This window comes from Balaenoptera physalus, assembly GCF_965194825.1.
Source record: "Balaenoptera physalus genome assembly, chromosome: 20".
In the NCBI taxonomy this organism is placed as follows: Eukaryota; Metazoa; Chordata; class Mammalia; order Artiodactyla; family Balaenopteridae; genus Balaenoptera; species Balaenoptera physalus.
In genome coordinates, this window is record NC_138901.1 from 13,122,755 (window position 1) to 13,138,433 (window position 15,679).

The 15,679-nt window shown below is 49.1% G+C and overlaps 2 protein-coding genes across 2 annotated transcripts in view; one reads left to right on the forward strand and one right to left on the reverse strand.

Annotated features, from left to right (window-relative positions):
* TBCD (tubulin folding cofactor D) overlaps positions 1-15,679 on the forward strand; it is a 174,201-nt gene that overhangs the window by 61,772 nt on the left and 96,750 nt on the right. The window lies entirely within an intron of this gene.
* ZNF750 (zinc finger protein 750) lies at positions 1,508-13,430 on the reverse strand. The gene is made up of 3 exons (XM_082442048.1): positions 12,799-13,430; positions 5,336-6,957; positions 1,508-5,196 (listed from the first exon to the last, which is right to left on the reverse strand). The coding sequence occupies exons 2-3, from the start codon at positions 6,775-6,777 to the stop codon at positions 4,527-4,529; spliced, it is 2,112 nt and encodes a 703-aa protein (XP_082298174.1). The 5' UTR covers positions 6,778-6,957; positions 12,799-13,430; the 3' UTR covers positions 1,508-4,526.

Below are 15,679 nucleotides of genomic sequence, written 5' to 3' on the forward strand. Positions count from 1 at the left end.
CAGGGAAGTCCCCAGAGGTTTCTTAAATGCTGAAATTTAGTAGCCTCCTTCTTCACTAAGCACTCCCCTGGTTGTGGCAGGTTTTTGATTAGATTCCGGAGTGCTGAAAAACTTGAATCTCTCTGTTTTTGCCAGCTTACTGGTTGGTTTGGTGGAGGGACCAATTCGTGGCGCTCCCTACTTGGCTGTATTCTGCGACATCATCCAAAAACTAGCATCTGAATAGCATTCTAGCGTTAGTCTGGGTACTGTGAGAAGACACCAAGACAGGATGAACTGTGCAGTTATTAGGGAAATGCTGGTAAGGGTGGCAGAGCCACCGTCTGATCCCGAGAGCTGTGGGGCTGGGGAAGGGGTGGTGTTGTCCTGGTGGGCTGTGTGGTCTAAGGAAGGGCTTCTGGGGGGGTGGTCCTCAAGCCAAAGTCAGCCTCAGAGGCATGGAAGGGGCCGCAAGTTGTGGCTGCCGCACCACCTCCCTGGTGGAGTGGCCGTGGGGCCTGGGGTCAGCCTGTGCCGGTGGGTGAGTCCTGGCTGTGGCCACAGCCTTCATTTGCAGAGTGCTGACCTCTCTTGTCTCCTGACCAGTCCCTCCCCATGGTCCTTTGTGCCTGGGTTCCCCCTCTTCACTGCTCCTGACCCCTCCTGGCACTTTCCCATTCTCCTGATGATTGTGCGCTTTCCTGATTTTTAACCTTTGTGCAGTTTTGAGCTGTTTGGACATTCCAGCCTGTAAGAAAAGTGACAGCCATAATGAGACGTCTGTGGCTTAGTGTGTGGAGTAGGAGTTATGTTTTTCTATATTAAAATGCTTTTCTCCTTGAGTGAAAGTGTGTGTGTGCTTCATTTCATACTCAGCCCTCTCCCGCCCTTGGGAGCGGAGTATTTTGGTCGAAGATTAAACCACGGGTAGGGGTAGATGGCTGTGGGCTGCTGGTGAGACTGTTGCAAAGGGGCTTGTTAGTACTTTTGTTTTCTTCAATGTGAATTCAAGGATCCGTTTAGAAGTTATTTTCAGCTTTATTGGGATATATAGTTCACCTAACATACAGTTTACCTATTTTAAGTATCTAAGTCAATGGCTTTAGTCTATTACACTGTTAATTTTTAAAAAACATTTTAGAATATATATGATATAGAAATCTGCCATATTAATGATTTTTTAGTGTACGATTCAGTGGCATTAGCTACATTTACGATGTTGTACAACCATTACTGTCACCATCTATTTCCAAAACTTTTCATGTTCCCAAACAGAAACTCTGTCCCCCTTAAACACTAATTCCCCCTTCCCCCTCCCCTCAGCCCCGACACCCATGAATCTATCTGCCTCTGTGAGTTTGCCTGCTCTGGGGAACCTCATATAAGTGGAGTCATGCAAGATTTGTCCTTTGTGCCTGACTTATTTCATTTAGAATTTCTTTTTTTTTAAACTTTTGTATTTATTTTTATTTATTTGTTTATTTACTTATTTGGTTGCACTGGGTCTTAGTTGCGGCAGGTGGGCTCCTTAGTTGCGGCTCATGGGCTCCTTAGTTGTGGTGTGCGAACTCTTAGTTGCAGCATGCATGTGGGATCTAGTTCCCTGACCGGGGATTGAACCCGGGCCCCCTGCATTGGGAGCGCAGAGTCTTATCCACTGCGCCACCAGGGAAGTCCCTTACTCAGAATTTCAAGATTAAATTCATGTTGTAGCTTGTGCCACGACCTCATTCCTTTTTATGGCTGAATAATATTCCTTTGTGTGGATGGACCACCTGTTAGTTATCTGTTCATCTGTCAGTGGACACTTGGGTTATTTCCATTTTTTCACTATTGTGAATAATGCTGCTAATGAACATTGGGTGCACGTATCTGTTTGAATCCCTGTTTTCACTTCTTTTAGGTGTATGCCTAGGAGTGGAATTGCTGGGTTACATGGTAATTCTGTATTTAACTTTTTGAGGGTTTATCGCTTTTTGTATGTAAAGGTTAGAAACTTCCAGCTCTGAAGTTGGGTTATATGTGAATGAAGAAACGTACTGTCATTGAAAAACCACCAAGACTGGTTTCTTTTCTTTTTTTTGTTACAAAGATCTAAGACCCCATGGTGCTTGTAAGGATAGATACAGAGAGCCTGCATGGTTTCTGCGGCTGTGTGTGCGCAGGTGACCTTTTGGAGGAACTGCATTGGGCGGGAGGAGTCCACAGGGCTGAAGGCACACATGGCTCCACCGTGAACATCTGGAGGCAGCGCTGGGCACCCGGCCTGTGTGGTTGCAGGAGACCGGACAGTCGTTAACCGTCTCTGGTTCCTCTTCTTGTCACTTAAGATGGTGGCGGACAGTTCTGGGTGAGCTATACAACAGTGTCCTCAGAATCTTTGGGCCCCGGAAGGTTTATGTTCTTGTGTGTAAGGCACGAGGCGAGAGTTTGTCTCTAGGGCGTGAGGCTTTGGGCCCCAATCCTGGAGGCTTCTGAGGCCTGGCTCTGCTTCCCACAGGGTATGGACTTGTTGGAAGGCAGGGATACCCTGTTTTTGGTCTTTGTCAAAGCATATTGGTATATAAAAAAAAGGAGAGCCCAGGCATGCCAGTGAAGGCTGCACAGGTGTGCATCGGTTTCTGGTCGTGACAGCGCACGCATTGGGTTAGTGGTTGTGTGGCTGTCTGCAGGCACACCTTGGACGGGTGGCAGGGGCTCGTGGGCCATCCTGGATGGTTTAGGGGCAGTTTGTAACAGCGGCCTCCTATTTGCCTTAAAAGAATATGACAAGCTCTGCATCCCTCTTGTGAGTTGGTATCAGTGGTTTTGTATAGATTTAACTTGCTGCAAGGCAGGTTATTTGCCATCCTGAATAGTGTCATTTTAAAACAAAGCTTCTGCATCACTGTTTTAAATATGTCTGGTGGAATCCAGTCATCATGGTACCTTGGAATCCACCATCCTCCATCTAAAATGCAGGGATTTTATTCTTTGTCTCCTTGAACTTGTATTTCCATTTACTTTTCCTAGAGAATTTTTCCTTAATGTAACATGTTTCTGTGCTTGAGAATCTTTTGCTGATCTCCCTGTCAAGTATCTTCAGCAAGAGGATGTCTGTGAATGCAAACTTTAACTCTTACATTTTGTTCTGCCAAAAGGTAGTAAGTATTTAAGTTTTCTAGATTGAGTTTTTACAGGATTAGTTATTAGTACAAACTTGATCAAAACAACTGAAAATAACATTTTATTGGAATGCAACTATTAACAAGATGGGTTTTTAGTTCAGGCTATCTTTCGGTGAGTAGTGCTTATATCTAGAACAAGGCAAGGTTCCAGATCAACTTTTTATTTAAAAAATTTTAATTTTTAGCTCTGAGCACTGAGAGACCTTGTTGTACGTGCACGGCAGGTGTTAGCTTTAGCAGTGCTTTTTCTTTGAACGCTCATTGGATGGCTCTATTGGGACCACCTCTGTTTTGGTCAGAGTGTGAGTTGAAACTGCCCATCTTGTGGAGGGAGGGTTCACCCAGTCAGCTCAGCTCGGTGCCACTGTTTCCAGGCCCTTTCTTGACCCCCCCGCCCCGCCCCCAGGCAGTGCATTGCTGAGAAACACCCTCTGAACAGTGGGGAAGGGCCCTTGTGAAGCCAGCCAGGCCCTGTACGCTTGGTCTCCAAAGGTGCCCCCGGATGCCTGCGCTCCCCTGGGCTGGATGACCACCGGTGGACAGCAGACACGTGCACACATGCACACGCCCTCACATGCACACACAGATGTACCCTCGTCCTCAGTTTTAATTGCTGCCTCAGCTCTTTTCTCTTTTTCATTGAGTTTATTTATTGTGGCAAAATATTGTATAACACAGAGTTTATGCTTGTCTTCTTTTTATGTATCCTTAAAGTTCACCTATGAGTTTATTGGAAAATTAGCAACATATACATCATTTTAGGAAGTGGAAAACGAGTCTGAATGAGTTGTGAAGACAGAGCATGTTGAGAATAGCTTCCCCAGCAATGCATTTTCCCCAGTGGAAATAAATTACTTGTATAAATAGCCTCTTGCTGTCTGTGTATTATTCAGTCATAACAAATCACAGTGTCTTTACACACAGAACTTTAATGCTAGTACTGGAAATGTCTTTTCCTGACATTTTTCCCCAGTAATTGTTATTTACTTCAAAACACACAGTAGATTTAATAGAAAAACAGCTAAAACAATTTGTTCTAGTGCTGAGATATTTATAAGAAAAGTGTTTTAAAGAGAGTTTCTCTAAGATGCTAACACCTAAAAGTTACCTTTTAGTTCTATGCATTTCATCAGGTCCTACAGTGTGAGTCATTCAAATATTTTACAACCAAAAGTAGAAACACCTTTTAGTGTTCATGCTTATTATTTACAAAACTGAATTGAGTTGCAGGTTTAGTTTAATTTTTTTTTGAGAAGAAGAAAACTGCGTTGTAAAAATTTACCAGATGAAAAAGCAAGGGCCAGATGGAGGTTTGCTACTGTCTCGCCTACACCGGAAGGCGTGCTTGTGGCTGCAGCCTGTGGCTGGCCAGAGGTGGCTCTACGACACCCGCGTTCTTTTCCGGAGTGTGAACACCCTGGCTGTGTCGCTGGGCTTTGCCTTCTTGGTTCCCTGCTGGGCCTTCCCTGCATCCCTGGGGCTCGTCCTCTTTTGCCCTTTGGGTCTGAGGTCGCACTGAGCCTCCTGGCTCTCAGGGGCTCTGGGGGTGGGTGCGTCTGGCTGGCAGGCAGGCTCCTGGGCAGCGGGCTCGACGTTCCCTGGGCTGTAGGCCGCCAGCTGGCAGAGGGCCACGGCCGCAGTCTGCTTCTGCTCGTCACTGTCAGCCGAGCGTGCGTCCTGGGCCTTCCCGGCGGGGCTGGGCACAGGGGCCTCCGCAGAGCTGGGGTCGGGCCCGCCCCCGGAACTTGCTGTCTCCGACTGCGGAGCAGGAGTTGGGGTGGGGGCAGCCGCGGGTTCGGCCCCTCTCGGGCGGCTGCGGACGGAGGGCCTCGAGGTCAGGGCGTTGCAGGGGTCCTTCACCGAGAGGTTGAGGGGCGCATCCTGTGGCTCCACAAATTCTCCATAGGCAGTGGTGTGTGTAGTGGCCGGCTCTGCTTCTGGTTTCGTGGAGAGGTTCAGAGGGGCTGCCCTGGAGCCATCCTCTGGGCTGGAGGGTGCAGCTTCCAGGCTCCCCATCTGAGCCAGAGCGTCTTCGTTCATGGCCTCGAGGCTGGAAGAGACACAGAGAGGGAGTCACAGGGACCTTGCTGAGGGCCATTGCCCGTGGGGGGTTTGGGCAAGTACCAGCTCCTCTGATTAAGCACAACCAGAGACATTACTTCGGAGGTTTTGAAAATGGACTCTCTTACCTTTCTGGAGATGCAGCTCTGTTTTCTGGGGCCTGGGAATGTGGGCGCTCCGTGTTCTTCTTGACAGGCTTGAAGGCTGTGAGGCTCTGTTCTGGTGGATGGAGACTTCCTGGGGCGCCGGAGGCCGGCATGTCCAAGAGGCTGTACAGCCCGGCACAGGGCTGGCTTGTCTGCGTGAAATTGGTGGGGCTCGGCCTTCCCGGGGAGCCTGTGGCCGCGCTGCCTGCACGTGGGCTCATTTTGGTCCCTTCCGTGTCCCTCTGCCCATCTTTGGAAAGGTCTTTAGCCTCGGGAGTCGGACTCTCTTTCTCAAACTCTGTGTGTTTTTTGTGGGAGTTGGAAGAGGTTAACTTGGATGGACTCCAGGCCGGGTAGGCCAGGGCAGCTTCTTCCAGTAGGTGTGAGCTTTGATCTTGTGAAATACCAGCAACGGGTGGGGGTCTGAGGCCGTAGGAGGAAAATGCAGACTCTGGTCTATAAAATCCATAAGGAATCGGCAGATTGGAGTGATACTGCTGGAAGAATCTGTAATGGTCGTACGTGGATGGAGCCGGGTTCAGGTGCTTAGGGATCGGCCCTGGGTGAGGCAGGAAATGTCTTTGGTCTTGGGCCCCGTAGACGGACAGCAGGGGGCTGTCACACTCGGGTGAGTTCCCTGCGAGTAGGTACGGTGAGTAGATGGTGGCCAGTCCGTGCTCTGTGTAAAAGTGAGGTGGGTACTCTGCGATGGTGGGGTGCACGTACGGCGAAGTGGCACCAAACCCCTTTGTGGATGGGATTTTATGTGGAAACTCAGGTGTGAGGAAAGGTGAGCCAGCTTTCCACGGGTAGCCAGGGGCATGAAAGGCAGACTTGGTGTGGAAGGAGGCAGCTTTGGCAGGGGGCTGGGTCAGGGTCAGCGCTTCAGGAGCCTCGGTGAGTTCCTGCCCCTTGAGTCTGTGCTCGCCGACTGGAATGAATGCTGAAGGCCGGGTAGCGCCTTCCAGCACAGGCTGGGTGCCCGCGGTGGCTTCTGGAGCTGGACTCAGGGGTGCTGCTTCCTTGTGGAGAGTGGGCTTCTGTCCGGGGCACCTGTGGGGCCTGCACGCATGCAGGTCCACATTTTCCTTGATGTCATCCTTGGCGAGGCCATGTTGGAGCTTGGCGTCCAGGTGTGAGAGCCCACTTGGGACGGGCTTGGAGGAGGTGGGCTTTGCCATGGGGTCGGACTGATTGGTTGGCTTAGGGTCCGAAGAGTTCGGTTTGGAACACTTGGGAATGCGATCTTGCTCGGACACTAAAGTGATGGAGTTTTTACAGAGACCGTATTTCATGTGATTAAAAAGATGTGACTTTTCGTTGCAAGTAAAGGGACACTGGAAACACTTGTACTTGAAGGGCTTTCCTGGGGGCCTGGGGATGTAATGCGGCTTTTTTGGTTTTCGCTCTTTGAGAAGACTCATTTTCCCTCTGTGGTTAGGCGTCTGAGCCCTGCCGGCTCCTGCGTAGTTCAGCTTTGGTGATTTTTAAGGAAGCAGGTCAGTGCTTCTCCTTCGCTTTCCTTTCTGAGTGCTTTTACTTGAAGCCGGCTCCACGGGCTGTGGGTGTGACCAGGGAAGTCTCGCTCATTTGGGGACCGGGAGCTGCAATGGAGGAGGAGAGCCTTAGTGTTGGGACGATGGCTAACAGGCTAATGAAGAACCAGCCTGTGCTCCCCGGGGTCACGGAGGGGGTGAAGCAGAGGCCTCTGCAGGTGCAGAGGGCGTAAGTGCTCTTGCGCGGCAGGTACGGGACGGGCATCAGCCACCCCTCCTCACTACCCCGGGCGCCACCCCTACGGCGTTCTGTTTTCTCAAGTCTGGTCCCAGGCGAGTGTGGTTGCAGGAGTGTTTAGTGTCATTTCAGAGAAAACCTGTAATTCTTTGAGTTTTGGGAAACTTTAGCCTGTGATCTGAGGCCTCAGGTGCCAGGAAGATTGTGGACCCACCAGGCTGAGTGACCATTGAGATCCCACCCCCATCCATGTGCCTGGAGTTTCTGGACTGAGTCCCATCACTGTGCTGGCCTGACTGCTCTAACGTGAACCTGAGGAGGTCTGGGCCCATGCGTGTGTGTGACATTCACATTTGTGCTCACTGAGAACAAGGCACGTGTGATTGTAACCTTCAGTCCATCTGCCCTGTTTAATCACAGTGTTCTCTTCTATGAGGGAGTATTTAAAAGTGAAGAACATTTAAAAATGCCCACCCCCGCCCCACCCTGTCTCTAAATTCGCAAATGAAAAGTCAGCTTTCTGGGTCGGTAGCATTTGTGTTGGCCCAAATACAAACATAAGTGCTGTGTTTATGTTGATTTGAATGATATTAAGATGCTGTGAGTCAGTGAGTGAGCAGACGTCCTCGTGCACTGCTGCCTTCCACTTGCCCACCTCACAGATGGCGTGGAGTGAGTTCATGCGCTAGCCCATCCCTGCCTGTTCTGGCCTTAACCGAAGGCAGAAAAGCTTAGCAACCCTCCTGGTAAGGGGAAACCAGAGTGGGACTTCCCTGGTGGCGCAGTGGTTAAGATTCTGCGCTCCCAATGCAGGGGGTCTGGGTTCCATCCCTGGTCAGGGAACTAGATCCCACATGCATGCTGCAACTAAGAATTTGCATGCCACAACTAAGGAGCCCGCCTGCCACAACTAAGACCCGGCACAACCAAATAAATAAATAAATAAATAAATAATTTTTTTTTTAAAAAAGAGGAAACCAGACTGAGTGGTGCCTAATTTTACAGATGGTTGGATCTTGGGAGGAACCCATCCCCAGCCTTTAACCTGTACGAAGGGACTTCTGGATATCATCCCCAGGGTCCTCCTGTCCTTGCCTATCCCCCAAGCTTAACCATCCCCCACCCCCGGGTTTCCTTCAGAGGCTGCTCTGCACACCCCTGGGCTCTCTCTCTGCCTCATAACCCGAAGCTGAGAACAAAGACATGAGGTCTGGGAGGATCTCAGCAGGGCCGGGCGCGGCTGCGTGTCCAGGACCAGCCCATGGGGTGACTGTGTCTTAGAGAAAGCCTGTGGGTGGGGAGGGCTGGGGGAGTGGGTGTGAGGAATCAAGGCCTGCACTTTAATTTGCATAAAAAATGTAAAAAAGATTTAGCTTCTGGATATTTTTAAACACTTAAAAAAATAAAGTTAAAAGGAAATAACTTTTCAATTGCAGTTTTGCTTCAAGGAATAAGTAAATATGGACAGTTCTGAGTCTTGTGAAATTGCTTGTGTAAAGCATCGCCTTCTAGACATCGGGTTGGTTAAAACATTGAGCTGGAAAGCAGCCCTTTAAAAATAGAGAAATACACATGGGAAATCTAAGAGACTTGTTTTCACAAAATAAAACATAGCTACTCTCCTTGCCATCTCACGCATCAGATGAGGTAATGGGTAGCTTGTAGGAGGAGGGTATAAGGGGGGAGGGAGTGCAGTTTTAATTTCACTTGGATATCTTAAATTCTAAAAAAGCTATCTGATCTTATTCTCAGCAAACTGGTTCCTCTGCTCATTTTTTCATATTTCTTAAAAACACAAGGAACCACTCTCCCCCCAAGAAGCTGCTTCTGTTAACCTGTTTCATCGTCCCGTTCCCTCAAAGGCATGTTTCTTTACTAAGAGGTGCTTTGGGTGGCTTGCAGCCTTCTGTTGCGGGGAGAGTTTCTGCAGAGCAGGGGTGCTCAGGCACGTACTTCGGAGGAGAAATGAGATTTTTGGCTGCCCCCTAATTGGAGAGGGCGTCCCCAGGCCCTCTTTGGGGGTGCTCATTGGCAGGGTGTCGGGTGGACAGAAGCCAGGCTGCCGGCACCTGGTGCCTGGCTCTGCGGCTTTGCAGCTTGCTTGCCCTCCTCCTCTCCCACCGTGAGCAGTTGTGAGAGCTGCACGGCAATGTGAAAGCCCAGCACAGTTAAACACGTGGTCACAACTTTGCATCTTCCTAATTTCCCCTCTTAGTAAGGGAGAATGCGAAATAATTCTGTATGAGTTCAGTTCATACCTTGTGGGGCAGGTATGCCCTGGGCTATAAAAGCACGATTTCCTGCCTCCCGTCAGGAAGCGATTCCAGCCAGCTCGGGGCCAGCCTGATAAGTCAGGGCGGCCTGTGCTGGCACGTCCCATTATGCTCCCTGGTTCTGAAGGCGTGAGAACCTCTGCAAGTCAGGTTCCCATGATTGTATAGGATATGTTATGGCAAAGATCTGAAAACTGATGATTTCATCACTAGCTGGAAGCATCGTGATCAAAATGATGACAGTTGCAAAAATGTTTATCAAGTGTGAGCCCAGAGTCCTGGTGGTACCAGGAGTGGACGCAGACACACATCTGCTGCACCCAGGACACGCGAGCCCAAACCAGCCGAAAACCCCCTTGGATTTAAGATAATGATGGTGTTAGCTTCAGAAGCAGTATTATTTAATATTGCTCATACTTTCAGGCAAAAGTAGAAATAAACCCACTTTGGTTAAGTTTTCTCAAAGGTTTATAGGAGGCAAGTTGTATGTAAGTTATCATAGCATTACCCCAAATAATAGTTTGGGAAATAATTGCTCTTATGTTAATATATACCTTTTTTCCGTCAAATGATGTTGTGCCCACAGGTTTGGTCTGAACTTCTTGTTCTGTGGTCAGTTAGCTTACAGGGACAGTAAAGAGGTTTTCAGGGGATGGTTTCCTTGGTACTGGTGTTCTGGGAGGTGAGAGTATTCTAGGGTATAATTGTTGCAAGGGAAGCCTGGATGGAGTCACAGGAGCAGTAGTTTTAGTAACTTTGAGTAAACTGACCTCTCAGGGTTACACAATTCGCTAGTTAAAACAAGGGAGCGCAGCTGCTTTGGATGCTGAAGGAGACAGGCTAGTTCACTCGGTTATAAAAATGCAATAATGTCAGAGAAGTAAGCGGGATAAGATTGAGGCTTCTGTAAGCTTCCAAGGGGGACAGCCTCTAGAAGGTGATGTCAGTCTGTGAGTTCTGTCTTGCCCAGGTGAGGTTCACAAGGATGAGGAGCTAAAGCTGAGTGCCCGGGACTTTGTCGGTCTGGCCATCTGCAGAGATGGGGTTTGCCCGTCTCTGGTCAGTTTATATCTGCCAGGCCTGGTGCAGGCTGGCAGCGGAAAAAGGGTGTTGTTGTCTAAACAATATAATCCAGAATTTAACTGTTTGTAGTAAGTTCGGATTAGCAATCAGAGGTGAAGTTTTTTTCTAAAGGTGATACGATTCATGTCTCACCGTCCTTGCCCTGGGAAGGCTGGTACAGTCTGGGGGGTTGCACAGGGAGAGGTTAAAAAAGCACAGCCCTGGGTTTGGCTTTCCTCGGAGAACTGCACTGTTAGCATGTTAGCTAAAAATGCAGATGTTAGCCTAGTCCTAGAAGGATGTGTGTGGGACAGTGTTTTTCACCCTTCTTTCACTTCCCACTGGGTCAGCAGGAGGTGCTGGGAGCCCTGCATGTCAGGTCAGGGTCAGGGTGCTGTCCTCGAATGCAGGAGGGCGTCCCTGCCTGCCTGCCTGCCTTGTGAGCAGCTGTTGGCACGAGCCCTGCCCTCAGAGCTGTGCCCTCAGCAGAGTCGGGTCCTAATGCTGAGGGGAGAGGGTGGGGAGCAGCGCCACAGAGACACCACGGCGTCTGGCCTGAGCCTGCTCCATTTCAGAACACCCTCCTGTGACTCCTCATGCGCTGTCACCCCTGCCTGTGTCCCAGGAGCCTGTCACCCCTGCAGAGGCCCGGGAGCCGGCTCTGGCCTCCCCTCCCACAGGCTTGGGAGGCTGGACGGTGGTGCCCACACGGCGCTCTGAGCAGCCCGTGGTTTTGTGTCCACGGGGCTTTATCTGCTTGTTTCTGAAGCACTGAGGTGCCAGTGCATGTCTCTCAATAGCCTCCTAAGTGTGGACTATGAATGTAGTTGCCAGCTGTTAGGGTGATGGTGAGTGGCTGGCATATTTAATAATTTTCTAAGGGGTTTGAACTCAGAAGTATAGGCAAGAGAAAGATTTTTTTTGAACTTTGATAGGACACAATAGAGGTAATTATAGCTTAACTTTATAGGGCATTGCTGTGATGTGCCGGCTAGCTATGCATGTCATGTGCACTAACTTCTGCACTGGAATAATCTTCAACCCTCCCCAGTGGTGTCCAGCTGCCTGGCAGGGAGCCTCACCAGGTAGCGCGTTCTGAAGGGCATGCTATAATTACGATACTGTGATGTGGCATTATTGCATAACTCAGGGACACGCCATTGTCACCTACCCACTGGGGTGTCGCAAGAACGAGATTTGTGAGTTTTACTCCAATTGAGCTTTTCCAGTGATTAACCACCACTCCCTCCCAGACTTTCGGTTCTTTAAAATGAAGGATAAACTTCAGGGCAACCATGACCTAGGGAAAAAGACAGTTTTCTGGCATATAGTTTGGAAGAATGGATCCAGGAAGACCACCAGGGGCTCTTTCTGGTTTCAGCCAGAGATCCTGGGATACAGACAGAGCGCTTAGCAGTGAATGCACAGCTTTAACGTTTGGGGCACCTCCCTAGGGCCAGAACCCCCAACCACCAGCCTGCCTCCTCACCTTAAAGCACCACGTTAAAGCATTGCAAGGACTTGGCTAATACAAAATACAGATCATGATAACAAACGTAGACAGGTTTTGATTGCATTAAGTCTGATGTTGGTCGAATTTGACCAATAATTTGGTCAATAATGGTTTTCATGCAGATTTATGAGAAACTTTATATAGAGTAAGAAAACACCTTTTGTATATACAGGGATCCTCTTTAGTTAAGGTGTTTTTTTTTTTTTTTGGGTAAGCTTATGTCAAAACAGCACTTATTTTAAACCCTAATAAAAGGTTTTAAAATTTAAGAAATTATAAATTAAGATCAGCAATTATATATATGCATATACATGATCCTTTTATGTTTAAACTTGTAGTTTATTTTTAAGGTGAGGAACAGATAAGCAATAACATCAATTTGAGTTTTGGTTTAAAGTTTATGAATTTTGGGACTTCCCTGGTGGTCCAGTGGTTAAGACTTTGCCTTCCAATGCAGAGGGTACAGGTTTGATCCGTGGTCGGGGAGCTAAGATCCCACATGCCTCGCGGCCAAAAAACCAAAACATGAAACAGAAGCAATATTGTAAGAAATTCAATAAGGACTTTAAAAATGGTCCACATCAAAAAAAATAAAGTTTATGAATTTTACGGTAGAAATGAGAACTTCATATATCCACATAAACTTGTTTACACTCTTAGAATAAAGTGTAAGCCTTATTAAAAGTTTTGTAACAATGGTCTCCTTTCCAGCAGTGCACCTGCTGGGTCCTGAGTAATCCGCAGAGAAAAGAGCAGGGCAGAGAAACTCTGGGCAGGTGATTCACTGAGCAGATAGTTTAAGATACATCTGAGAGGAGTACTGAAAGAAAACTCTCATTTGAGAAGAAATAGTAGGTACTTACCAGAGGCGGGGAGGTGGAAGCCGTGGCTATGGCTGCCTGGCCGGAGCAGGACCTGTTCTCACGCTCGCTCTCGCTGAAACTGGAGCCGGCTGTTCCAGTGGGAGGGATTTAATGTAGGAGTCGAGCCCTCGGGGCGTAGAGATGCACCTGATATTCCTCCCGCCCGCAGCTACGATTCATGTGTTTGCACCCACCCAGCCAGCCGGCCAGTGCCACCTCCGTGCCTCACGGCAGCTCCCTGCCCAGGTTTTGTGAGTGCCATGTTAGTGCTGCCTGGCTCTCCTTGGACGCGGGGGTTGCACGTGTTCGGGTTTAGGATAGAGGCCTCCCAGGGGAGCTACAGCCCGTACAGGAGGCAGCAGCAGATGCTGATATTTAGCCTGAAATGCATCTCCTCTGACAGATGCCGACAGCCCCTGTGTCCTCCCCGTGAGGGTCTGGCGGAGCCTTTGTCACCCTTCACCCCGGGGCCTGGGAGGCCTGCCCGGGTCCTCCTGGAAAGCAGGAGGGGGGCCGCCTCAGCCACCTCCGGGACCTGCCAGTGCACGCCCGGGACAAGCCTTGAGCGCTGCTGCCCCGCCGCGTGGCCGTGTGCTGCCGCGGGAACGGCCTGCATGCCCTCGCTCGGCCCTTTTCTTCTCTTTTCAAATAAGTAAGGCACTTAATTTGTGATCCTGGGCATCCCCCTCCCCTTCAGCTGCTTGCTATTGAGTCTGTGGCTGCCTCCCTGCTCTCGGAGGGGCTGCGTGTGGTGCGGGTGTGTGAGTAGGGAGAGGGGTGTGCGCTGCGTGGGCGCGGGTGCCAGGGTGGGCCTGCCAGGCCAGTTGCTGTTTTAGTTTTTTTTTCTTTTAAGGCTTAAGATTTTACTTGGCTTTTTACCTTCATATTGAATTGAAAAAAAAAGTTTTAATTACTTTTGTCCAAATTAGACATCCACATAATTTAGAGAGTGAAAAAATAGTTCTGAATCTTGTCAGAAAAAACAGCAGTTCCTGCTGCTCCCCTCGCCTCTTGCTGGTAACGAGCCACCCAAAGCAGATGGCTTAAAAAAACTACCATTTTATGATCTCGAGGTTTTGTGGGTCAAGAGTCTGGTTTGTGCTGGGCGAGCCTTGCGTCCTGTGGCGTTAGTGGGCACTCACCTGCCTTGTATCCTGGGGGAGCGACGGGGCCCTCCTCTTCCCTTTACTTTCACTCCAGAGGCCTCTCCAGGATGGTGATCAGTCTGAATTCCGCGTGGGACTCAGAGCGCAAGGCAGAAACTTCCAGTCTTCCGAGAGGCTAGGCAGAGAACCGTCCCAGCACCGCAGTGTCACACTTGGCTCCCCAGGTTTGAGGGAGGGGATGGGCCCCACCTCTCAGTGGGAGGGTGTCAGCTGGCTGCTCCCCTCCCATCCTTCCTGCCAGGAGCCCCACTTGAACCTTTTCTTAGCTGAGGATTTTGGTATTTACCTCGTTGATTCCAAATAATATTACTCTATTGCCAGTTTTGTTCCCTCCACCCACCTCAGTGCTCCCAGTTTCGGGTGTTGTCTGTTGACTTGCCTTTATGGGAAATGGAATGTAGCTCTTTGGCCCCTCTACCTCCAAGCCTGCCTTCCCCGTCATCCGAGATTTCCTCTACTTCTTTCCTGAATCGGAAGCCAGGCTTCCTGGATCCCATGTTGTCCTCTCTCTTGGGTTGATCTTTTGTTTGGGTATGAGGCACAGCCCTTTTGTAGGCACCTGAGAAAGAATGCAAGAGAGGGGAATCTTTGGAGACCCTGAATGATTGAAAGGGTCTTTCTTCTACCCTTCTTCCTAGTTGATAGTCTGGCTGGGTATAGAAGCCTAGGCCAGAAAGCATTTACTGTCAGTGTTTTGAAAGTGATCTAGCTTTCAGTGCTGCTGAAAAGTTTGATGTGATTCGGATCCCTGACTCTTTCCCCCCAGCATTTTAATATGAAAAATTTCAAACATACAGATAAATTGTAAGAATTTGACAGTAAATGCTCAGACACCCAGCACTGGGTCTGCAGTGAACATTTTCCTCTGCCCTACCACTCATGGCTCTCCACGTTCCCTCCCCTTATCCACGCATCGGTCCATCTCAAGTATTTGCTGCATTTCAGAGTCAGTGACAGACATCACTCACTTTACCCCTGAACACCTCAGGCTTGTTATTAACCGTTCACACTTCTTCTTTTAAAGGTAGAGTTCACATGTGATGAGGGCACAGATCCCAAGAGTACCATTCCCTGAATCTTGAGCATACCCCCTGCTGGGAAGTGGAGCATTACGATCACCCCACCCGGAAGCAGCCGCTGGCTGGATTTTCTTCCTTCATAGATTAGTTTTACCTATTGTAGAAATTTTGTATAAATGGTGATTCCCTGATTCTCCTCCACATGCCACTGCTTCTCTCCTGCAGGCCCTTTTCTCTGTCCTCAGTGTTCTCACTTTCCTTAGCTTTCTCTTCGACCCTTCTTTTAAGTATTTCTATTCTGCTCTTATTATTTCTGGTTTCCAAGAGTTCGTGCTTGTTCTCTGAGCGTTCCTTTCTTAGTATCTTATTCTTAGGTAGTAGTTGCAGTAGCTTCTCTTATTTCTCTGAGGATTTTAATGATGGTTTTTTGGGCAGGTGGTGTGGTTCTCCCTGTAGTCTCCATTTCTTTCACAAAGGTTTTCTGTTTTCATTGTGACCCCTCCTTCACCTGCTTGCCATCGCCAAGAAAGAGTTCACTCTCTTGCGGGGGTGGGCGGGGGGGTGGTTAGGCACTTATTGAGTGTTTACTAGGTTTAAGGCCTTGTGCTAAATAAGCATTCTATCTGCGTTAATCCGTTTAATCACTGCAACGACTCTTCAAAATGGGAACTGTCAGGAGCCTGATTTGCAGAGTCA

Coding starts and splice junctions, on each gene's coding strand:
- ZNF750 (XM_082442048.1), bottom strand. CDS start 6,777: ATGAGTCTTCTCAAAGAGCGAAAACCAAAAAAGCCGCATTACATCCCC. Junction 5,197..5,335: donor AGAGCTGCATCTCCAGAAAG/GTAAGAGAGTCC, acceptor TGTCTCTTCCAG/CCTCGAGGCCATGAACGAAG.